This window comes from Nanorana parkeri, unplaced genomic scaffold (genome assembly GCF_000935625.1).
Source record: "Nanorana parkeri isolate BGI_ZX_2015 unplaced genomic scaffold, ASM93562v1 scaffold2355, whole genome shotgun sequence".
Taxonomy (NCBI): Eukaryota; Metazoa; Chordata; class Amphibia; order Anura; family Dicroglossidae; genus Nanorana; species Nanorana parkeri.
This window is the reverse complement of record NW_017308623.1, coordinates 41,210-67,296: the sequence shown is the minus strand read 5'-3', so window position 1 is coordinate 67,296 and position 26,087 is coordinate 41,210. Positions and strand designations below refer to the sequence as shown.

The 26,087-nt window shown below is 42.8% G+C and overlaps 1 protein-coding gene across 1 annotated transcript in view; it reads left to right on the top strand.

The window, feature by feature from the left end:
- Window positions 1-26,087, top strand: part of RNF180 (ring finger protein 180) — a 50,032-nt gene that overhangs the window by 8,707 nt on the left and 15,238 nt on the right. Inside the window, exon 3 of the mRNA XM_018573382.1 lies at window positions 14,621-14,716. Within this exon, the coding sequence (XP_018428884.1) occupies window positions 14,621-14,716 (96 nt within the window). The remainder of the gene's footprint in view (window positions 1-14,620; window positions 14,717-26,087) is intronic.

Sequence of the window (26,087 nt, the reverse complement as noted above, 5' to 3'; positions counted from 1 at the left end):
CCTCCCCTCCGCACCTTATTATTGGTCCAGTAGAGTGACAGGCAGTCCAACTGACCAGTAGTGAGGAGGGGAATGTGTTGGCACTCTTTTTAGGACATTGTGGACTCTTGAGCTTCTACCTAATGACATAGACTGGCATCATAAGGTGCTTGTGTAGCATATGCACAGTTATTATATTGCTAGAGCTCATCTTTCTGCAAGGGGTTAATCACAAGAGTCCGAACTTGTGCTGACAGATAGGGGGTGATTTACTAACCTAAACACACACACACACCAGGTGTGTGTGATTTTCACACAGCAAAACGTATTTATCAACCAAAAAGTCTCTAAAAGCATATTTCCACTAATGCCATATATGGAAAAATCATGCACATGATGCATATATAATGCTGCTTCACAGTTTAGACAAAAATGGTTAGCTCATGCATTTACATTCCTGCATTCATCAACGCAAGCAACATAACATAGAGCTAATTTACACCACATTACCTTGCAATTCATTGCAGGGCTCTGCACAACACACCTGCTGGGTGTGTACACACTACAAAGGTGTTTCGATTCCTCCCATAGATCATGCTGGGAGGGAACACACTACAGAGGTGTATACACGTTCGTGGTGTGTTTACAAGGTTAGTAAATCAACCCCATAGTGTTAAGGCTGGGAAAAGACTTGATTGGTTGCAACTGTTTGAGATCACTGCAATCTGAGAGCAGAGAGACTCGCGAGAATTGTAGTTCTGAGATAGAGACAATTCTGGTACATTCAGAGTAAACTACAGTTCCCAGGTGGTTTGTGTAACTGAGGGAGAACTATGTGACTGAACCCTCTTCCGAAGAACAGCCAGGCTGTGGAACACGTGTAAAGACGGTGCTGATTTACTGCCGTCAAGAAAGCCACCAACATCGCTGTCACCGCTGCTGAGTTTGTGGGGGATGACAGCAGACATTAACAGCGAGAAGAGAGAGAGTGGACACAGGGAGGTCTGCCTGATACACCAGATCGATCAACACCGCCACTGTTACTGTTGGAGCCTGATTCAGCCAGTTGAGACTGACAATGCTGTCTCCTGTGAACGCATGGATGCTGCTGTGCCTGTTTGACTACAGCTGCAACAGAATCAAGAAAGTAGCTGGCTTGAGAGGGAGACATCCTTCTTGCTGCCCAGCGAGGGAGCTATTACCCAAATCTGCGCTCTACAGGAGTGGTGTGAGGCCGACGGCCACCTGTTGCTACTGACCTTAAAGTAGTACTAAGGTCTGGGTGTTTTTTACCTTAATGCATTCCCTGCATTAGGGTAAAAAAGCCCAGGACCTTTTTTTTACCCCAGTCTCCCCCACACTTACCTCTCAGCTGCGCTCTTCCCCGCTGCCGGTCCCGAAGTGATCCTCCGTACCCTGAACTTCCGTGTTGCGGGGGAGGATACTGATGGCACCTTCTGCCATCAAAGAAGGAAGCGGCGTGGCTTGCCACAGGGCTGTGTGTGTCTATGGACGCACACAGTCGCTGCAGGGACGAGTGCGCATGGGTGCCTCCATTAGAATGATGGTGGCACCCGTGCAGGGGGCGGGGGGAAGAGCATGGCGGGGACCCACTAGAAATCCTTTAGCAGGTAAAATAGGTTCTATAGATGTATTACGTCTGTGTATTTAGCTTTTTGGCCTGGAGTTCAGCTTAAAAGAAAACCTGGCTGCCATTGCTGTTTCTAAAAATGATAGTTACCTGGCTTCCACACTAAGTATGTAGATAAAGAATTCTATACTTTGACTTGCCTGACTTAAGGGCTAGTTCACACTAGCCTCATTGCATTCCAGCTCGATTGGTGCCAGAACGCAATGGATCGCATTACGGCCAGCTCACTTTGTTTTGGGGCGGGAGGGGACATGGCGTTGCAATGAACTCAAAGGCACTGCAGCCACGCCCTCTGGCCGCAGTGTGATTGGATGCAAAGGAACGCGTGGCACATCAGTGCCTGCATTCTGGTCCGGAGCAGTCAGAAAAAAATGCTGCATGCACTATCACATTGCAGCCGGATGGCGTGGCTGTGGTGCCATGAGTTTAATGCACGCCCCCTCCCACCCCAAAACAAAGTGAGCCGGCCGCAATGCGATCCAGTGTGTTTCGGATAGAATCGGGCTGGTGTGAACCTCCTATGCCTCTCCTGAACACCTGTGCAACACTTTTTAAATGCCTAAAAATGCTCTAGGGAGCATTGCCTGAGCATTTAAAGGGTGGTTCAATATACTTCAATGGAGGTATTATTCCAGCGACAATGCCTACAGAACGCGACATGTTCTTTATTTTTTTACACACAGCAACAAAACGGTAGCGCCCATGTGTGAACAGAACCGGGCGGTTGCTATTGCTTATATCCTTTATTGCTTTATGGGCGTTAAAAACGCTTCTCTAATGTCTGGTTTTAAAGCGGATCAAAGCAGGTAAGTCAGTAACCGAGGAATGTCTGTATTGCACACCACACCATTTTTTTACTTCCACCTCTCCAAGCTTGCTCCTGTGATGGACTACAACCTCAATACAAACTAGTAGTCCATCACTGGAGCCATTTTTTAAAATGTATGTTATTGTTTATCCGATTAATCGAACTTAATAATCGGCTAACTAATCGATTTTGAAAATAATCGTTAGCTGCAGCTCTAATTCTTTGCATACCTTATTTCTCTTTTCTTCCCCAGTCTTCTGACAGTGGTCATGTTTACTAAGGGCAGATTACTAGATCTCCCTTCCTGGAATTCTAGCACATGTGACTAGGACATGTGACCATGCACATCATCTCAGGGGAGGAAAATGCCTTTCCCCGAAATCTCATGAGATTACAGATGAGATTTCCTTCCCAGCAATGCTCTGCTGATGACAAGGCAATCCCAGTGTGCATTGCTGTGCCAAACTTAAGTAATGTTGCCCTTTTAATGCAGGAAGTGAATGGTCTGCAAGTGTAAGTATTTCATAATCACAGCATTGTACACCTGACATGTCTCTGTTATTATTAATCATCATACATAGAGGGATGCATTGGTAGAAGTTGTTTTTTCCGTATAAACACGTGTGAAAGAGCCCTATAGGAAGCTGTACTGCGAGACATACAGAGCTTGCAAGGCAGCTAGCATTTTCACCAGGAAGTCTTCAATGGCAGCCCACTTCTTTCTCTATTCCCTGGTGGAACCAGTATTTTTTATGGCTGCTACCTAACATTTGAAATCAGACTTGCAGTGCAACTGTTTGCCCTCCTGCCCGATGGAGAGTTGATAATGTTACTGGAGAGAGAGGGCTCTTAGTCCTTGGAGCAAAAAAGAGGCAGAGTAGTGGCAGACAAGGGGTCTGTAACTGAAGGCTTTGAAAACTTACTGTATACTCGACATCCGTAAAGATGTCGAATTGACCCCCCCACACACACCTCGTGAACTATGCATCTGATCGTCTTTTGCAGCCACCGCACTTGTCTCAGTGTCACTGAGCAGCTCCTGGTCTGCTCAACTGGTTCATGTTGACCCAAAAAATGTGCAGTGATGCGAGACCTCCCTGCTCTGTGTTCTCTGCCTTTGCTGGTCTCCTTGAGCTAGTTGTGAATAGTGCCAGTGGCCAAATGAAAGGCAGGGCATGCATGCAATAATCCTGCCACATGGTGCCCTCCCCCCCCCCTGTCCCAGTTTTGGGTGGATCACATGTTCATATGCATTTCTTTAGAATTTTTTGGGGGGTTGTTAAGCCTGTATTGTGACTGTTTTGATTCTTTGGCATTGTTTTACCATGTCCCAGCAGCCCTCCTAGATGATGGACTTTGGCTTTAAAGGAGGACTATGAGATGAGTGATTTCCACTTACCTCATAGTTCTAGCCGACCTGTGACAATGAGACTGTCACAGGTCGGCTCAGTAGATCAGGAGGTGAGCGAGCACATACCGGGTTCGCTCACCTCTCGATCCTGTCACGGCTCTCTGCCGTGACAGGGGGAGGGGCTGGATTCCCCTCTCCCCGCTCCGATCTGCCAGCGCTGACTGGCGGAACGGATGGGGGAGGGGGCGGGTACAGCTGGCTCTGCCTCTAGATAGGCAGAGCCAGCTGTCACTCAAGCAGCTGGGCAGATCCCGTCATCTAAGTCGGGATCCGCTCCGGCTGCAGCTGTGTATATATCCACCATACCATGGATCTCCTCCCAGTCCAGTGTGCATCCCGAAGTCTCAATTAACTAATTTGTTGTAATATGTGTGATGATTGCTTTTCTTCTGAAAATCCTGTATCAGGAAGCAATAAAAAGACAGCTTCCAGTGTTTACTGCCTAAAAAAAGCGATACATATGGCCATTTACTTCATATATGCACAGAAAATAAATAGCTCAAGTCTTTCCACATAAATGTCCAGGGAAATCTGGAAAACAGAATATGATGAGTAATAAAAGGCAATGGTAGCTCTGATGCATGAAGTGAAGTGCCTGAAGGAACAGCAGCTCATCCTTAGCAGGTGGGGGAATGCTGAGCGGGAGAGACAAAAGAAAGGGCAAAATTCAATGGGTAACATTTTAAAGGTACAGTGGTTCTCATTTGGTGGACATTTAATTTGCACTAATCTGAAATAAAGCCATTGGCTCTAATATATATATAACCCCCACATAGCTATTTGTCTGACAAATTCAGCATCTCTGGTTGTAATAAATGAATGAACAGTGCCTGCGGGAATTAGAGAAATAGACAACATATAGCTAATGACTGATGCAACAAGAAAATAAACAGCTGAAACTGGCAGATTCACTTCTATAACCAGGCAGATCCAGAGGTTCACGTATTGCAGTGATTTTGTAGCACAGGAGTAGTGAATTAAAATACAAGAAGGTCCGATAAGTACAATTTTCATTGAGCCAAGGTCCGAATTGCGCTACGGACAGAATGGTCACTCTGCCCGTGTCTGTACCATGGCCCGCCATTTAGGCTGCATTCACACCAGCAGCTGCACTACAACACACAGCTGCTGCTGTGTATTCCCAGGCACTTTTTATTTTTTGTTAGAAACCCCTTCCTTTCCCATTTACATACACGTGCATGCCTTACAGGCACAAGTTCATTGAAATCAGATGGCAGGGTTGATTTTGTTTTGTTTTTAATTTATTATTTTTTACTTTTTGTTTTTAATTTTTTCACTTAACATTTGCTACCACAAAGGGCATAACAAGCCCCTATATGACAGGTTATGGAGATGGCAGGTTCTCTTTATGAAGACATCAGGAGTCTTTTAGACTCTTGATGTCTGCCCTGTAACTCCAACACAGATGATGTGCTTTACTTTCAAATGTGCTTTACCTTCTGTTTACCCAGCACTTCAGCGGGCTTCTGACAGCTGATGCATGAAGCGCTAAGAGCAGCTCTTCATGCTTCAGTGATCACAGTGCAGATCGGGGGAACAGATGAGCTGGCCCTGCTTGCTTGAAGTCATTGGTTGCTAGGAAGCTACCAGTCCTAGCAACCAGTAACTGAAGTGGATTTGGGGCCTTCGCTGGGTTATGGCTGGCAGTGGAAACAACGGCCTTGCAGGCCAGTGTATCCACTGTCTGCCAGCCATAACCCAGTACAGGTAGACGATCATGGTCCACCATTTAGAGACCGCTGTTGTAGCAGGAACCCAGGGCGCTGCTGAAAATGTGGATCTTGTAGCAGGTACCTGGGATGCTGCTTAAAATGTGGATCTTCTGAATCTAGCAGGTGGCCGGAGACTGCTAAAAATGTAGATCTTGTGTCAGGTACCTGGGACACTGTTGATAATGTGGATCTTGTAGCAGGTACCCGTGGTACTGGGAACCTAGGAAGATCTACATTTACTGCAATACCCGATGCTCTGGCTCTGACAGGTTATAGAAGTGAATCTATGGCTGCGGGGGGATGGGATTAAGCCTTCGATCAGCTACTATTTATTTTTCATGTCGGTCATTATCTTTTTCTAACTCTAGCAGGTACTGTTCATTCTTTTATTTCAACCAGAAGCACTGGATTGCATGCTAAGTAAGCAGGTTTAGGCCATTGGGAACGGATTGCTTATTATTACAAAGTAATGTAACAGCGTTTCCTTAAAAATTGCCAAAGAAAATTGGGCCAGAAGAGAAAATAGCCTAAAAACATCTAACCAGAAGAGAAAACACACTAAAAGTATTTGATTTTGTCCCATTCTCACAACAGCTGGCTAATGTGCCTAGAACAATACAGTTACTGTACATGCAGTTTTAAAAGAAGACTACCTATGCAAATATTTTATAAATAGTCCCCAATGTATCAGATTGGCTATGTTATTTCTGTCACACAGTGCAATTTGAAATAACACCAGTCATACAGGTGCAATGAGGATGCCAAAGAGCAGATGACCCATGGTAGGACATGTTTCCTGTGCATATACAGTGTTGTATCCTATTTACAGAGAGTCACTGCAATTCAGCACTATTAAGAGATTCAACTCATAGACGGATATTATGGCAGTATGAACTGTGATATGACCTCTGACTGCATGGCCATGCCCTTTTTTTTCACTTTTATATGACATAAGCATATATAACTTAGGCGAGTGAGGGGAACATTTAAGAGTACTTTGTTCATAATGTTAATGCTGCTTTAAATATTGACAAACTGTAAATATGTGAAGGTTTCCAAAATGCAATCCTGGTGTGAAATGAGGAGAACCTGTAAGTTACAGAGTTAAATACTAGAACATTTAACCTGCATAGAGGGAGCAAGCTTGTTTGTCACGGCTTCTGGTTTTAACCAGACATATCTGTACTGTAACAGGCCTCCTACTGCTTAAACAATACTTGCCTTTGCCAATGTTTACAGAAACCACTGCCAAATATAAAGTATTTGGCTTATAAAAAAACTCACTAGTGAATAATCAGTGAACAAAGACTGGAGTCTGTCCCCAGAGACCCTGTTATTTCACCGCTGGGTGTCCCCCATCTTGCCTCTCGCTCAGCATAGAGAAGGGGACGCCAGACTGTCAATCACAGCCGATACATCAAAGACACTTCTATCCTTCCTGTAATGGGGGGAACGACGACTTTATAAGTTCTCATGCAGATGAGGACTTAACTGTTGACGTTGACAAAAAGTAACAATATTAGTAACAGAACCATTAAGGCTGTTTATTCTGGGCAAAGAAGTTATTACAGCAGCTAATGGCTCACATTATGAAAGTACCACTTGGTGTACATGTTTGGAAAAGATTAATGAATACACAACTGCCTACATGTTTTATGGGAGCCCTTTTTCCATTGCTCTGTCTAAGCAGGGCTTCTGAGTATGGAGGAGTATATGGCACCTCCCTATGAGACAGTGCTTGGGTGTAGGGCAAAACGCCCTACACCCAACGAAGTACAGGAGCTTCTTTGGGGCGTATTTGCCGCGCGTATCCATTGGGATACAGCCACGTAGCCCTCGGAAACGCTTGTTTGTCGCGCAGTTTTTTAAAAAAAACGCGTGACACTAAAAAATTGTCCCGCAAAAAAAACACGTAAAAACGCGCGGAACGAAACGCGTGACAAACGCGCATATTCGATACACTTGGGTGTGAACCCAGCCTAAAACTGAAACTTACTCAGATTGGACTCGATTTGGTATAATGGTGAGGCACATATATAGTAGAAGCTAGGTGTTCACATCGCTGGTTTAAGTGTCTTGTCTTGCATAAGAGAAAGTAGGATGTTGCATGGCGCAAAACTATTTGACAGGAAGCTGCAGTGGTACCTAGCAGTATTTGTGAGAGTTTGCAGATTCGAAGTACAGTGGATAACATGAAAGGCCCACTCACATCCCCAGTATCGAATAGGACTGGTGATAACGATAATTTCAAAAGTCTGCTAAAGGAAGTATGGGGAGATATTGGGCAATTAAATGGAGGTTTGTAATTGTAAAACGGTTACGAACCTCTCTTCTAACCCTTCCCTGCTTTATCTAAAACATTTTAGTTGAAATTTGGCTAAAGCCAGAGCATCATCTTGACAGTCAGACAATGAGCATTTTCAGAAGGTTGTCAACTTTTCACTAGCACAGCTGCATTGTCTCCTGGGCAGGACTAGCACCTCAAAGGGCAAATCACAGTATCCCTGCAATGCCCTCAACCAACCCTCAGTTCATCCGCCTGACCCCCTGGAACACGTTTCACCCCTTTATTTTGCGTGAATGCTTCAAAAACGCATGACTTGTTAATGGCACCCCAAACGCAGTTGGTAAAACACGCATTTTTGCACACAAATGCATGGTCAAAGAACATGAGAAGCCTGCAGCTGAAAATGCTGCATGAGCTTCTTTGCTGCATTTGACATGTGTGCAGCAGTGACAGCAAAACTCGCATGAACGTGCGTGAACGCCCCCGAACGCAACAGGAACAGGGCTTTATATTAACCTTGCCTGCACTCCCTCGACACTTATTCCTTTGTCACAGCCGGCACTGAAATCAGAAGTGTTGGCGACCCGGAGGAGCAGTGACACTACCCCTTTGGTCATGTGATATTCCTCCGACCATCAGAGGGGAGGAGATTGCCTGCTCCCCCATACGCAGAACCTCCAGGCAGTGTTGCCATCTGCAATGGAGGAAGGAACAGACAGGGTTGTTACAGGCAAGGTGAGCATAAGGGATTCGCGGGGGGGGGACACACAATGACTTTTCAAAGACATTATCCTTTTCCTGCATTGGCAAGGGGGTGATGTCTCTTTAAAGAAATTACCAATATGATAAAGGACCAATAAACCGTGAATGGGTTACACATATGCAACAGAACTACCAATGTCTAACATAAATTTATATGTCAAAATTCCCACAGATTTTGCCCTGTTTAGGTTGTGCATGTATTGAAAGCACAGTACTAGAATAGGATATTCTGCCTTTTTGTGGTTCCCCCATTATCTTTCTGTCATGTATTGTGAACTTGAAGTGTGTGACCAGATGTCATGCCAACAAATACGACTGGGAGCTAGAAACCCTGCAGAAATCTAATACATTCTTGTTGTCCTTGTCAAATGCTATTAAGCGCTGGCTAAATTACATTTGTATTAGCTCTGAGAAGTCAATTGAATGCAAGCTTAAAACGTGTGAACTCTTAATTGTGCAGGCAGATAGCCTACTGGAATTACAATGACATGATCAGAAAATCGTTCAGGCTTTTATTGCTTGCGTAAACTTTCTTTTTTTATGTGTATTTTTTTATAAAATCCTGTTTAGGGGGGTCAGGTTTTGTTTTAACCTTCTTCCAAGGATTCCTGTCCAGAGATCCAGTCCCGAGATAGAGACAAGGTAGTCACTGAGATGAGCTGGATTTTGTTACGTGTATTTACAAGTAAATATAGTGACCCAGCAAACTCATCGGGAGTCATAGTGACACAAGGAAACTAAAAGTCAGATTGAATGACATAGTATATAATATATACAAAGCAAATGACTACCTAGTAAAATACTTGATAGCAGGATAAGTAATGGGGCTGAGCACAGCGTGTAGCTGACAGAATGAATGGCATGCAGAGAGATGGCAGCCTGCTAACCAGTTCCATAGCACGGTGCCTCCAATAGGTAAACAAGGTTGTGGTTTGGGGTCAGATTTATTGTATTTCTTTGTTTAGAGATCAGTGATGATTTTTTTTTGTTGTAAACTTCAATCCTCTTTCATTGACTGTCTTTCTGCAGCAGAATGAAGGTTTGAATTAAATCTATCAGGTTAGTGCTTAGCTATTCATCAAGTAAAACTGCATGTACATTTGTTCTGTGCAAATTAACCAGCTGTTGTGAGAACATGGCAATTTTTTTTTTTCTTCTGGGTGCCTTCATAAAGAACATATATGACTCTACAAAATGCATCAGTGTGGCCACTAGAGGGAGCTGAGGATCATAAGAAATAAATACATCTTAGTAAAAGAGATACAATGCAGCAAGTCTACACTGGAGGGAATAAACAAATAAGTGAACTACCGTGGTAGCAATGGTTACATTCACTTGACAATTACCTCCAGTGTCCTCTAGAATTCTTACATTGTATCTCTTGTTGCTAAGATGTATTTATTTCTTATGTTCCTCCACTCCATCTAGTGGCCATATTGTGGTATTTTGCCAGTTTTCTGTATGTTCTGCATTGGAGGATCGGAGCGGCAGAGAGCCGTGACAGGATCGAGAGGTGAGCGAACGCCGGTATGTGTTCGCTCACTTCCCGATCTACTGAGCGGACCTGTGACAGTTTCATTGTCACAGGTCGGCTAGAACTATGAGGTGAGTGAAAAGCACTCACCTCAGAGTTCTCCTTTAACTTATATTTACGTAGCCGAAGAACATTCGATTTTGCCCCATTGTCACAATAGCTGGTTAATTCACACACAACGAATGTGCATGCGGTTTTGCTGGATAAATAGCTATGCAAATGTTTTTGATAAATCTCATGTATGCATGAGATTTGTTGGGAAGCAACCTGCTTGCATTACCTACAACTGCCATTTGCTATATGCTAATTAATGCCTTCTTGCTAACAATTGCTCAGCAACAACTTTAGCTTTGCAGCATTACAGTGTTAATTTTTTTTCTGTGCTTGCCAATAATCTTTATTGCTTTCAGCGGTTTATCTGGACTGTCATCTTCCGTTGCTGTTAGTAATATGATCACTGAGTATATACAGGCAATAGAGTGCACATGATATTGGACAGTTTGTGCAGGGTCATCCTAACCCTATTGTACTGACATTGTATTGTAACTGTACTGTCTCCCCCCAAACTGTGCAAACTGTTGCTGCTATATAAATGCTGTATAAGAATACACTAATAATAATATACCAGAGATCTGTTTGGAAGCAATTTTCTCACTTTATCTACAGCTGCAGAAAGACATGCACAGACTTATTTTCTGCACCTGCATGAATGTATTGATTAAACCTGTGTGTGGCAAATATTGGCAATAAAGGGCACTTGATACTGGACAGTCTATATACAAGAATCTATTTGGGTAACACCGCTGCCGTTTGCCATATGCTAATTAATGCCCGTTAGCTAACTATTGCTTAGCCTCAGCTTTGCATCATTATAGTGTCCGTTTGCTTGTGGTTCCCAATTGTTCTGTTGCGTTGTTCAGTTGCCGCTAGCAACAGCCCTCCATACGATCATTGAGCACTTTCTAGGGACTTTGAATGCTTATAGTTTTTGGCTGTATAACAATTCTTCTGCATTTGAAAAGCAGATTTATTCTGGCTGCAAAGGGTCTTCTTTACTGCAATGACAGGCAATATTATGTGCTGTCCACAAGTTGGATCAATTATTATTACAATTATTATTAACAATGATCGTGCGAGGAATGGAAACTGACACACACACACTTGGATTTAGGATCCAAGGATTAGGATCATTTTTAGGATTAGCAATTCCTAAAGTTTATTAACTAGCACACAATTTTATATGCTTTGTAATTATCATAATTCTGACGGCACATGCACCTAAACCTTATGTACCAAATGACCTTCAGAAAATGCCAGTCTTAGCTGAAACTGGTAGTTGTTTACAGTTTTTTTCTTTAGAAAGTCAAAAGAGAAAGACAAGAATGTTGAAAAACAAAATGGCTGAATATAAGGCTGGGTTCACACCTGGGCATTCCTGATAGGCGTGTTTTATGCACGTTTTTAAGCACTTTTTTTGTCCAATGAAACACGTGTTCGACGCTCGTTTTTTAACCTCCCTGTCGGTATGGTTTTTTTTTTTCCCTATCTGCTTTTCATTTTTTTAAAAACCTTTTTTTAAACTTCCCGCCGGTTCCGCCCCCCTGCGACGCGGACGCTCGCAAGTGGCTCGGGGTTACCGTTTTGTTAACCCCGAGCCACACTCGGGAATACCAATGGATACACGCTGAAATCCGCCCCAAAGAAGCTCCTGTACTATTTCGGGCGTAGGGCATTTTTTCCCATAGGAATTAATAGGATTTCACGGCTTGAGCGTTTTTCAGCGGTTCGATCAGCGCTGAAAAACGCCCAGCCTAAAAGAAAGATTTCGTACATACACTTTCTTTCACAAGGCACACAGTTAAAGTGACACTAAACTCATAAATTAAATCTTAAAAATACATTTTAAGTACCTATTAAAGGAGAACTATGACATGAGTGATTTCCACTCATCTCATAGTTCTAAGCCGACCTGTGACAATGAGACTGTCACAGGTCGGCTCAGTAGATCGGGAGGTGAGGGAACACATACCGGGTTCGCTCACCTCTCGATCCTGTCACGGCTCTCTGCCGTGACAGGGGGAGGGGCTGGATTCCCCTCTCCCCGCTCCGATCTGCCAGCGCTGACTGGCGGAACGGACGGGGGAGGGGGCGGGTACAGCTAGCTCTGCCTCTAGATAGGCAGAGCCAGCTGTCACTCACGCAGCTGGGCGGATCCCGTCATCTAAGTCGGGATCCGCTCCAGGTGCGGCGTCTCAATATACCGCGAGCTGTAGCTCGCGGTATACTGAGCTTAGGGTAACAGGAGGACGCTAGTTTGTGTCCTCCCATTACCCCAAGGAGAACTATGGGGAAAAACACTGACCCCATAGTTCTCCTTTAACAAAAATGTATCTTATTTGTGCATCACTCAGCTGTAGATCCTCAAATCATCTCTGAATCAGTGCTGACACTGTCCTTCCTTCTGGAGGGTGGCTACTTTATAACACACACAGGGACCATGGAAAACAAAAGTAGCCACCCTCCAGAAGGAAGGACAGTTTCAGCACTGATTCAGAGATGATTTGAGGATCTACAGCTGAGTGATACACAAATAAGATACAGTTTTGTTAATAGTTAAGGTACTTGATTGCATTTTTAAGATCTACCTCCTGAGTTTAGTGTCACTTTAAAGGACACCTTTCTGTACAAGTATCCTTTTAATTCCCTCCTCCCCACCTGGACAAATAACCTCTTCACTGTGTGACACTGCCCAGCACTGCAGAGCCTTTCCTGCAAAAGTCCCAGCCAGGTCTTTATCTCAGTTCACATGCGTGCCACAGCCCCATTCATTCCTAAGGGTAAACTGTATTCTTCTGGACTGCTAGAGGCTTCCATGAATGCACATTTACAGAAAATATAGAAAACTGATGCTAACAGCAGTAAGTCCATATATTCTACACATACCTTCAGTAAGGCCCCATTCACACCAGATCCGTTGTGTTGTGATACGTTTTTTAACGTATACTAATGCAAGGGCACTTAAAAATGTATGAGTGTGAATGGGACTCTCACAGTGTACCGCTATCTTTCCTGCTCCATCTTTGTGATGGTCCATCCATCCCTGGCTCTCAGCCAGAGAACCCCCCTTGGCCGTACTGTGTCTTCTGCTGGGGTGTTGGTAACTGTGTGTCTAGGGCAATGCCGCAGCTCTTCTCCTGAGCTAACGGGGCATCAACACAGCCAGAGAAGTCTACCTTAACACACACCTGGCTGATACAGAAGGAGAAACCTTACAGATGTTCTAACCCAAAGATAACTGAGTATTTAACAACTATAGACATAACCCTTGCCGACAGCACAAGCCAAGTTCCTAGCAATGCAATTCTTGAATCTTCAGTAAATCAGTTAATCCATTTATAAAACTTGTGATAACTGTTTCTGAAATATCCTTACTTGCATAAATGGTAAGGACAATATCAGATGTTCAAAACTGATGATAAAGAAGGTCTCCACATATCTTGTCTGCTATACAAGGTGCATATGACTGGTGGAAAAGCCTCAAGCTCACTTTCTGATGTAAGTACAGAGGTGACAGCAAAATCAGCAAATCCCTTTTGATCCTGTAAAAACAGAAACGTAACCATATCCATCTGGTGAAATAACGTCACTTAGAAAGGACTCACTGGTGGTGCTGTCACCTCTTCACTTCTGATATTGAATGATGGCATATTTTCCTAAGCTGATAACAGAATGCACTGTATGAGTTAAAGGGAGGTCGGGCTTCCCTTACATATGCTTGACCTGACAATACCCTGTTCATTGTATGCATTGTGCACAAGAAAATGGGTGATTTCCTGCCTATGCAGCCGCCTACTACTGATCTGATCAGAGAAAAGAGAGAAGCTGGATATGATATGTAAAGACCTCTCCTACAGCTGTTATTTCTTCTTTCAGTGTAAGCAGAACATGTCGTTCATATTCACTCATTTAGATTGACATTGAATCTCAGCGCGTATAACTGAGCTGTCTCATAATTATAGTTAAATGGCAAACTTAATCAAACTTAATTGGATGTAATAGAGCAATAGAGATTCTATAGTAAATGCCAATAAGTTATAAAATTAAATTGGATTAATGATAAGCTTTAATCTTTGTTTTTCCTTTTAATAAATCTCACTATATCAGAAAAGCGAACCCTTTCATCACACTGTAGCTTAGCAGACCTATGCCTGCCTCATTCGGATTCTTATCCCCTTTTGTTTCATATCTCAAGAAGCACAAAGCCATCTCTAATTAGGTTTAAAGTCAGAACTTCAGTAAGAACACAAAAAGAAAATGAGAAAATAAAGACTTTTAGGATTAGACAGCCAGCAATGCTTATCTGTAAAGTACTTAATTATAAGATGTGGTTTTTGATAGTGAGGTGTACAGCATTGCCTTTATTTAGGTACTTTTATTTTTCTTCTTCTTTTGCAGAAAGATGTTGATTCATCCATTTATCAGGGGGCTTGTAATATATGGCACGTGGAGGCAGAAGAAAGTCCAGACTGGATAAAAAGAGAGATTGAAAAGGTAATGTTTTATTCGGTTTTTATGTTCCCAGTAAGGTTGCTGAAAGATGGGAACAAAGCTACAATCTTGATCCTTTAATGGGGAACTCATGGATGTAACATTAGCTGGGACTTCCACCAGCACAGGATGTTATCAATGAAGGTGAAACTGGAAACTGGAAATTAAGTGGGATCTTCAGTCAAAGCAAAAGTCACTAGGTAGATTTTGCATCCTTTAAAGGAGAACTATGAGGTGCGTGCCTCATAGTTCTAGCCGACCTGTGACAATGAGACTGTCACAGTTCGGCTCAGTAGATCGGGAGGTGAGTGAACACATACCGGCGTTCGCTCACCTCTCGATCCTGTCACAGCTCTCTGCTGTGACAGGGGAGGGGCTGGATTCCCCCCTCCCCGCTCCGATCCGCCTGCGCTGAGTGGCGGAATGGACGGGGGAGGGGGCGGGTACAGCTGGCTCTGCCTCTAGATAGGCAGAGCCAGCTGTCAGTCATGCAGCTGGGCGGATCCAGACAGCAGCTCGCGGTATACTGCGGTGTCTCAGTATACCGCGAGCTCAACTCACGGTATACTGAGCCTAGGGTGACGGGAGGACGCTAGTTTGTGTCCTCCCGTTACCTTAAGGAGAACTACCGGGAAAAGCCTTAACCCCATAGTTCTCCTTTAATTAAAAAAAATCGAATTGTGAAAGTACCCTAAAACCATCTTTTTAAATTAGGTCACTTTGCTTCTTGTTTCAAAAGTTTCAGCATAGGAAGAAAGATTGCTACAGAGGTTCAAGTTGGTAACGTTGTGTAGTCACATGGCATATGATCTCTGCACGACACTCTTGGGCTGCCTTTCTCAATCAGGGGTCCAATAAAAAGTCTAGATTTCATACAGAAGTTGCTAGGGGTTCCATAAATGTTGACCAGTGGGGGACTGTTCTTCCACCTGATGGTGTCTGCATAGTTCCTGCACCATCCTCACTCTGCAGAACAAGCGACAAGGGAGCAGGAAAGCCTCTCCTCTCATCTCTCAGGTAAGTAACAACTGTCACCAATGATGCAAGAGACATTCTTTCCACTGGCCACCAATGTAAAGATCATACTTCCAAAGACGCACCATTGATTGACCATTAACATAATGGGTCATTTTACTAACCGCCAACATAAGTGGCATTCTTCTCATTAACTCCCAAATGAACAGGGAATTCTTCCCATTAACCATCAATATAGTAGGGCTTTTTTGGTTACCACCAACATAAGGGGTATTCTTTCCACTGACCACCAATCTAAAGAGACACCTCTCCCACTGACCACCAATGTAGGAGAACACTTTTACGGTGTATGGTTGTTGGTCCTTCTTCCACTGACTAACAATTTTAAAGGGACATCTCATTCAAAGACCAATAATGACCTTTTTCCATTGACCACCCATGTAAAGTCACAAAACAGTTTTCCCTATCTGATTTTCTTTACTGACCAATATTATTAGTTTTATTTTGTGATTATTACTGAAAATAATTTTCTTGCATTGGCCCTCTAGGTATCAAATACTTCAAGTACACCACATTCTTCATACTTTTATTTATTATTATACCTACAATATACAGTACTACAGACGTTCCCTGACAGCTTATTTCCAGTGTTCCTCCACAGTAAAAAGGTTGAGAAAGGCAGCCTCTGTAGGCTTAAAGGAAGGTAGAGGGTTATCTACTTCTACTGTTGTTCTGTCTCAACCAACGATTTATGTATTTGAACATACCTTCCTGAGACTCATCTGTACGGATGAACCTACTGAGCTGATGGTATCCACAGACAGGGTCCACCTCACTAAGAAGACTCAGGGTAGAAACTAATGTAGTTTTTTTTTAGCCTTCACAACACAGAGGATGTGATTCCTTGTCATTCTTAGTAGTGGAAAAGATATTCATATCTAAAGCCTTGCACAGGATACATAGACCCTCTTACCACAGTGAGGGTGAAGCCAGAAATAAAGTAGGAAAGAGAGGCTGGGAGAGTCTAGTAAAAGACTGTACTAATGTAGAGAAAACAGCAGGGGTGAAATGGAAGGTTCCAAAGTATGTAGAGTATGTAGAGCTGTAGTAATGCTAATCTACCACTAATTGTTAGGAATACATCATAACATAATAATATGCAATGAATACATATGCAGTGTAACAGAAATAACAGAAAACAATACTGGCTGTGGTGCAGTCCATAGGCACAGTTAGCCAGATGTGTACCAGGGTTTACAAAGTATATATATATTTTTTTAATGCAACCAGTTATAAATACATTAATATTACTTGGTATCCGCTTTTGTAGTTCCCTGTACAGCAGAGCTCAGGTAGGGAAAGGGAAAAACAGCACAGTCAAGTGTGTGTCTTAGTTCCTGTGCTAACAAGGAATATGAAGATATAAGGAGAGAGTAGAGTGACACATGAATTTATCAGTTTGTGGCTTCTCCTTTCACTGTCATGTCACAGGCTGGGGAAGGCACAAGATCTGTAAGTGCTACTTAACTGCAGCAGAGAAAAATCAGGTCCTGTCCTACGAGAGAGGACTGTGTTGTGTGGTAATGCTGTATAAAGAGTACAAAGATGTCACCAGCACACCGCATATATGTGTCCAAACAAACGTATTGATATTGATGTATTTTATCAAAGAATGAATAGTAACCTAGTGCTAACCTAAACTGACATAGAAATTCCTCCCACCCAGCTGCTTACTTGTCTCAACATGACAGCCATCTTCTGCTGCAGACTGGCCATGTCTGGTGGTTGTAAGTAAGCAGCTGGATGGGGTGTTTCTATGTCATTTCGGTTTATAGGGCTAGAGGGAGTAGACTAGTGCATTTCACTAAACTCGTACTTGCCCTTTAAAGGGAAATGATTGTGTGTTTTTGAGGAGGGCACATATTTTTAATTATAATTAGGGGGGGGGGGGAGATTTATCAAAACGGGAGCATTTATTTCTGTGCCATCAATATATGGGTCAAACTACGCACAAGTGCAACAAACCGTATGCAGCTTCTGAGAAGATACGCTGTTAGCGTAGCGGGGAAGCCGGCTGCACATTTTGCATAGGTCCTGCTACGCTAGTAGCACAGCCTGTCAGAAGCTGCATACAGCGCGCACCGGATTAAATAGTAACCGGCTCGCGCTGTATGCAGCTTCTGACAGCGTGGGAGACGGGAGGCTGCGCTCGTCGCTGGATCGAAGGATCAGGTGAGTATAAACATGTTTTATTTTATGTTTCCGGGGACATAATTTGGTGTATACTAAATACTCTGCATATATAATTTGAGGAAAATATGCTAATAAAATAGTTTTTTTTACCATTTGCCAATAAAAAAAAAGAAATGTCCTGGATTTCATTTAAAAAATCTGGTCACCTTAACATACAGTCTAGATATAGATCTACAATGAGTTACCACAAAGGGGTTTACATGTCTCATTCTATCGCAGTAGAGAGCTGGTGGCAACATTGTCATTCTTTTCTAGGGACATCTGTGTTGTTGAGAATTTCTCTTTCAGAGCTTACAGCAAAGTGGTCTATGTGCTGACAAGCTTGTATTTCACATAAAGCAAGTCAAAAAAGGGAATTCTTTTGTAAGCAGACAAAACACCAGTTCAGTAGTATTGTGCCAAGCCGCAGGATAATTTTCCCTTCTCCTTATTTTTAGGTTCGCTGGACAGCTGGCAAGCTAAACTGTCCTTATTGCAGGTGCCGACTCGGGGCCTTTAATTTTGTTCAAAGAACAAAATGCACCTGTGGCCATCTTGCCGTCATACGTCTTTGTAAAAGCAAACTTGATGTAGGTTTTTCAGTCCCAGAACCAAACCTGGCATCTACTCCTTTGTTCACCACTAAACGTGAGGAGGATTCCAACGCCAAAAGCAGATGTGGGATGATGGAGCTTTTCCAAAGGAAGTGGGATCAAACTTTTTTGACTGCAGACAAATACAAGCACCCCTCTGGATTATTAATGGAGGCATTGTGTCTTGAAGTACCAGCATCTAAAAAACATATTGCACAAGCATTTCTAAAAACTGAACAATTAAAGGAACCTATTTGCAGAGAAAGCAGGAGAACCAGTAGTGTACATTTATTTCACAGAAAATCAAAAAGTTTGGACTTGAACCTCAAGGAGTTGCCAGAATGGAGTGGAAACGTCATGATGCTACAGGTGAACCAGAGACAAACAGAAGTTTCTATATTAAGCTCAAGCAGTGCAGATCAACCTTCTTTTGGCAATAGATCACTGGCAAGACTAACAGAGTTTTCAGGAAACCCATCAACACTACTAGATGACCTGTTTCTTACTAGAATATCACAAGAAGAAAGCCACAGTACTATATCAGCAGCATCCATATCAAATGATTTACCACCAAGATCAACTCCTAGAGATGTTTTTCAGTCAACAGATGTATCCACCTCAGCCCAGGTCATGCAGCCTGCACCCACCAGGTCAGCTGGGGCTAACCAAAGGTTAACCAAGAGAGAAATAAACAAGCTAAAAAATGTAAGGAGAAAACAAAGGAAAAGAGAGAAATGGCTGCTTGAACATAGGCAGGTAAGCCCATTCAATACACTCTGAATAGTTTTTTCTACATGTGCCTTGGATAGAGAAGGGAAGGGTCTATGGGAGTATTTTATTGCTGTTTGTGTCCCTGTAGGAAAAAATTCCTCTAATTTCCTGTCTCTCACTTCCTTACACCGTGGTCTGCATTAACCATTGGCACTCAAAGCAAAGAATAAATAGAAATGCTAGTTTATTGAAGAACATCCGACATCACCGAGTAAAACCCAAGGTCCGCCCCTCGGACGCATTTCACTAATCACGGGCTTAATCTCTATGATACTGTCTGTGGCCAGATCATCTTTTGCTTTGAGTGCATGTGGGTTTGGAGCGAGGACATGTTCTTGCCGGTGAGCACCCGGTCTTTATTCCTCTGCCAAGCCGTGGAGGAGTGGTGTGTCTTCTTTGTGTTCTGCTGCATTAACCATTGTGAGGGCTTTGCGAGGGACCAGAAGCAGGTTAAAAAAAACCTGTTAGCATAGACTAAAATTAAATTAAATTAAAAAAAGACCAAACTATACTAGTTAAAATGAGGACTTGAAATTACCATTGCAAAGACCAAACACCAATTTGTTAACAAGAGATCTTCCTGTGAAGTCTGCAGAGCATTTAACACTTGTAGGTTACCAGGTGGAACCACTGAACGCTGGAAATGTCAACTTTCCTGCAGACATCACATGAAGATTTTTTTTGTTAATGAGCAGCGTTTTTTAATATGAAATTCATGTGTTGACTACAGAAGAGCATGCTAATGCACAGTAAGCTGCCACACTCTGCTTTGGTCAGCACAATAAAACTGCGAAGTTCAGACACTACTGGAGCGTGTACATGTACGCAGGAAAAAAAGTTAAGGAGAATGTAGGGAAGTGTGACAACAGTATCATAGGTGTGATTTTAATGAAAGCAGGAAATAAGAACACAATAAACTGTTGTCATTAAAGTGCACCATGTTGAAGTCATTGAGCAAATATGAATTTGATTTTGTTCTGGTAGTTGTCCCATGGTCACGGTGTAGCTGTTTACATCTTCCTTGACTTCTGCCCTTGTGAGACACATATGATCCTTACTCTGAGTGCTTCTTCTGACCAGAAGACTGCTGATTGATGATACGAGCTGACTCCGGCCTTTGTGTGACTGTTTTGTGACTGGTGATTTACAGTACAAAGTCATAAGATCACATGATTTATATTCTGGGTCAGCTGGCCAGTGACGAAGGGTAAACCAAGTCATAGCAGACTAACCTTCCTCCAAGCAAGGACACCTTCCTTGGCTTTGTAAACGTGTTGTTATATTCTCATACCACAACATTTTATTTTCTGCAGCCATTTCTTGATAGCATAGCACCTTTCAAACAATGGGAATAATAATAGAATCTATTATATGTTATATACTCTTTTTAATACAACATCAGTGTCCAAATACACTACATTGCCAAAAGTATTGGGACGCCTGCCTTTACACGCACATGAACTTTATTGACATCCCAGTCTTAGTCCGTAGGGTTCAATATTGAGTTGGCCCACCCTTTGCCACTATAAAGGCCGTGACACACTGCACACGAAGCCGTGCAGAGCGAAGCAAAGCTATCCGGCACGGAGCTTTGCGTGCAGTGTGTGAGCTGACTGCAGTCAGATGATTGACTGCACCTTCAGCCAATCGGCTCGTCCGTAACAACCAGCCAGCTGTCGCATACCGACGCGCTGGTTTATTCGCGCGAGCCGATTGGCTGAAGTTGGAATTGTTGATCTCGGCACGCTCAGCTCCGCGAGCTCTCGCCAACTGAGGTGCCCAGGAGAAAATGACATGACACACTGCTCGCAAAGGCAGCGCGCCACCGCTCCGCGCTGCTTCGCCTGCAGTGTGTCACGGCCTTAACAGCTTCAGCTCTTCTGGGAAGGCGCCCACAAGGTTTAGTAGTGTGTCTATGGGAATGTTTGATCATTCTTCCAGAAGCGCATTTGTGAGGCCAGGTACTGATGTTGGACGAGAAGGCTTTGCTCGCTGTCTCCGCTCTAAATTATCCCAAAGGTGTTCTATCGGGTTGAGGTTGGGACTCTGTGCAGGCCAGTCAAGTTCCTCCACCCCAAACTTGCTCATCCATGTCTTTATGGACCTTGCTTTGTGCACTGGTGCGCAGTCATGTTGGAGCAAGAAGGGGCCATCCCCAAATTGTTCCCACAAAGTTGGGAGCATGAAATTGTCCAAAATGTCTTGCTATGCTGATGCCTTAAGAGTTCCCTTCACTGAAATTAAGGGGCCAAGCCCAACCCCTGAAAAACAACGCCACACCATAATCCCCCCTCCACTAAACATTACACTTGGCACAATGCAGTCAGGCAAGTACCATTCTCCTGGCAACCATCAAACCCAGACACGTCCATCGGATTGCCAGACAGAAGCTTGATTCGTCACTCCAGAGAACACGTCTCCATTTCTCTAGAGTCCAGTGGCGGCGTGCTTTACACCACTGCATCCGACACTTTGCAATGCACTTGTGATGTAATGCTTGGATGCAGCTGGTCGGCCATGGACCCATTCCATGAAGCACCGTTGTTGTGCCAATCTGAAGGGCACACAAAATTTGGAGGTCTGTAGCTATGGACTCTGTAGACAGTTGGCGACTTCTGCTCACTGTGCGCTTCAGCATGCGCTGACCCCGCTCTGTCATTTTACGTGGCCTACCACTTCGTGGCTGAGTTGCTGTTGTTCCCAGTTGCTTCCACTTTGTTATAATGCCACTAACAGGTGACCGTGGAATATTTAGTAGCAAGGAAATTTCACAGATGGACTTATTGCACAGGTGGTAACCTATCACGGTACCACACTTGAATTCACTGAGCTCCTGAGAGTGACCCATTCTTTCACAAATGTTTGTAGAAGCGTCTGCATGCCTAGGCGATTGATTTTATACACCTGTGGCCATGGAGGTGATTGGAACACCTGAATCCAATGATTTGGAGGGGTGTCCCAATACTTTTGGCAATATAGTGTATGATTCCTCCATCCAAGACTCCGCACACATGTTGCACCTAACTACATTATATGCTCTTAAAGGTAGATTATAGATCTTAAATAAGTTTCAGTCCATTTTATTATATTTTTTTAATATGAACCTTTGTAAACTTTTGTTTATATATGTTTTTGTAACTTTCTATATTGTATATAAATTATTTTAAATATTTAATATGTGGTAACGGGTTCCTAGAGCACTATTGGACAGCTCAGCAGAAACTTCTGTATTTTGGATTTATTTTGTCTCACTAAAACTTCACACTGAGCAACATCATGAAATAAGTGTCACTTCTCTGACTCCTTTTCACTTGTGTGTGTAAATTTTAGCTTGAGCGATTGAAATGCAAAGAAGCCTAAACAGTTGAGTAGGGCTGTGATGTACTGTACATTGCACTGATCTACAGGAAAACTGGCTTTTGGTTCCTTGTGGTCCCCCTCACCATAACCTGACTGGTTATACCTTTTTGCTGGTTCCCCTACTGTACTGCATGGAGCCATGGTTTTCATACACTGCACTGATGATAGCCAACAAGCATGAAACAACTGTTTAAATAAATGGCTGTATAATATTAAACTGTATCAACCATTCCCTCATCTGGCAAACACAACAGGGAATAAGAGGAAATGTTCCTACATGAGCGGAGATCCCTATTGGAAGACTTAGCTTCTGTTCCTGTTTCAGTAACGATACAATTTTGCATTTCTCATCACTTTCTGTACAATACAAATGTTCTCCAGGATGGATAGAGAGTGTGGAACACCAATAAAATCCCCATAGGGTTTTTAAACAGTATTCTAAAAAACATTTTGGCTTTAGATACACGTTGACACTTTTTTTTCCCCTCTTCAGCATAAAGTGGACCTTTACCCCCTTTGACTGAAAAACACATCAGCATACAGCTCTGCGTGCTGATATGAAATCATCTTACATTCATTAGCTAAACAAACATGTTTTTATTTAACTTACAATTTCTTGTTTTCCACTTCCTGGTCCACTTTGGCACACATGATGTAATGTGCCCAAGTGTTGCATCCTGGGAAAGTGAAATCAGCAGTGCATTGGTGGGAAATCATATCTGTAATCTCATGAGATCTCGGGGAAAGGCATTTTCCTTCCCAGAAATGATGTGCATTGTCACATGTCCTAGTCACATGTTCCAGAGTTCCAGGATGTAAAGGGCCATATGGTGACCTGCCCTTAGTAAAGAAATGGCCACTGTGAGAAGACTGGGGAAGAAAGGAAAAACAAGGTATGCAAAAAAATAAAAAGCCGGCAATGATCTAGAAGTATCTGTTTGTAGATTGTCATTACTAAACATTTTTAATGGTGCTTTTGTTATGTTGAAAATATTGGTAAAGTTCCTCTTTAATGCACCAAAAATCATCATCATTGACATTTTCTGAGACGGCATAGTCCTTCTTTAATAGTCTGATATGTACACTGCACTAGCCCACAGCATCCAGTCATAAATCACCTTTAATTAGCCTGATCACTTTGGACTGCAGAAAGCTTATTGGTTTTTATAGGTAACTGTCTGAATGCAATCGTATTAAATAAGCCCACATGGTTAACTGAGTACAGTTACAGGATAATTGCATTACAGAGCAGTTAATATATTAAACCTCTCCTATAATATTGTTTCTAATTAAGCAATGAAAAATAAAATTAGAGTGTGCTATTAAACAGGGTCCTCTGGAGATTCAGGAAACTTGTTCTGTTCATTTGTAGATTGATGATGACAGTTTAATTCATACAACAGTTTATCATGAGTTTTACAGTTCAATAGATTTCTGCGTGGCATATTTATTTATTAACAGCAGAGGGCAGCAGACTTCATGCTACATATGCTGCTAAATATTACTGAATGCTTTACCCCACTGACACAATTGAAATCCTTTTTAAAGGACAAGCTGGGCATGATATGAAAATTTTTTAAAAAAAGTACCTAGTTGCATTTGTCTTTTTTTAATACATGAATATAGAATACATTTCCCTCTTTGACCAAAGGTCATTGATGCTTAGATACCCAGGCCAAATTTAGCAGCATCATATAACTTGACAGTAACCCTGTGACTACCGGTAATTGGTCTACTAAATAATTTTTTTAGCAAATATAGATTTATTTAGATAGTTATTTATGACTGGTATTTATATAGTACTGACACCTAACTCAGCGCTTTACACATTTGCATCAGTCTTTGCCCTCAAGAAGCTTACAATCTAAGGTCCCTATTTCATATGCCAACACACACACACACACACACACACACACACCCACACACTACAGCCAATTTTAGACAGGAGCCAATTAATCATCCAGCATGTCTTTGGAGTTTGGTAGGGACCCAAAAGAAACCCACGCAAGCGAGGCCATAGGCGAACGCCTAATTTGCCTAATTAAAGAGCCGCCTCTGCACCCAGGAGTGTCAAATGCTCAAAATTCTAATTCGAGCTTTCACTTTTACTGGACTCAGTGGCAGTGGAACTGCTAACCCTATCACTGCTAGAGCTGTATTTTTTGCACTCATGTTAAAATGCACTTTTTAGGCCTGAAGATTATATACAAAGGGGAATTTATCAGAACTAGAGCAGACAAAATCTGGAGCAGTTGCTCAGGGCAACCAATCAGCTTCTCTCTTCAGTTTGTTCAGTTATAATTTGAAAATGAAAGAGAGAACCTGATTGGTTGTCATGCACATCTGCTCCAGATTTTGCCTGCCACAGTTTTGATAAATTCACCTCAATGTATTTCTCAAAACAGAGACCCTGTAGAATAAAATGGTGGCAGTTGCAATTTTTCATGTCACATGATATTAGTACAACTGTTTATCAAATGCAAATTTTAAATAGAAAAAAAACCTTTAAATTATTTGTAGTGCACATAAACACAATGTAATACCCATTAGTTGGTAACATATCAAAGGTTTCGCCAAGTAGATACCAAACATTTCAAGCTTCAAAATTGCGTGTCTGTAAAATGGATCTAATGTTTCCCTGCTCTGTCACAGATAAAGAGAGAGTTTTGCAAAGAGATTCAGTTCAAAGTAGGGATGCACTGATACTAGTATCGGTATCTGTGCCGATGGGGAGTTTTTTTTCTGCGAGTACTAGTACTCGCCCAAATGCTCCGATGCCTAGCCTGATACTTCCAGTATCAGGAAGCCGGGCAGCAAGTCATTACACGCCGCTCAGCTTCCTGACGAGGGAGCATGATGCTGGCTTCCTGGCCAATCAGGAAGCCGGGCAGCGCGTAATGACCAAGCGCCCGGCTTTCTGATTGGTCGGGAAGCCGGCTTCATACTCCCTCATCACCTCATGATGAGGGAGCATGGAGCCGGCTTCCCGGCCAATCAGGAAGCCAGCATCATGCTCCCTCGTCAGGAAGCTGAGCGGCGTGTAATGACTTGCTGCCCGGCTTCCTGATTGGCCACAAAGCCGGCTCCATGCTTTCTTGTCACCTAGTGACGAGAAGCATGGGGACGGCTTCCCTGCTAATCGGGAAGCAGGGTGGCGAGTCTTTACACAGCTTAAAGGAATACAATGAATTATCACCTGCAATCCTCCTCCATATTACACCTCTATCATCCCACGCACACCAGACAACTGACAGTGGGTATACATGCACCGAAAAGCACTTGAGTAAGGTTCATCAATACAAAATCATATATGTAATCTTTGCTATCAGCATTCAGAATGTGTTTTCTTCCATGCAGTGGAAGTGACTGAAGAAGGTATACAGGCAGCCTCAGAATTCATGTATGGGCCATGCATATTTGATAAGAGACAATTGAATCTCTAA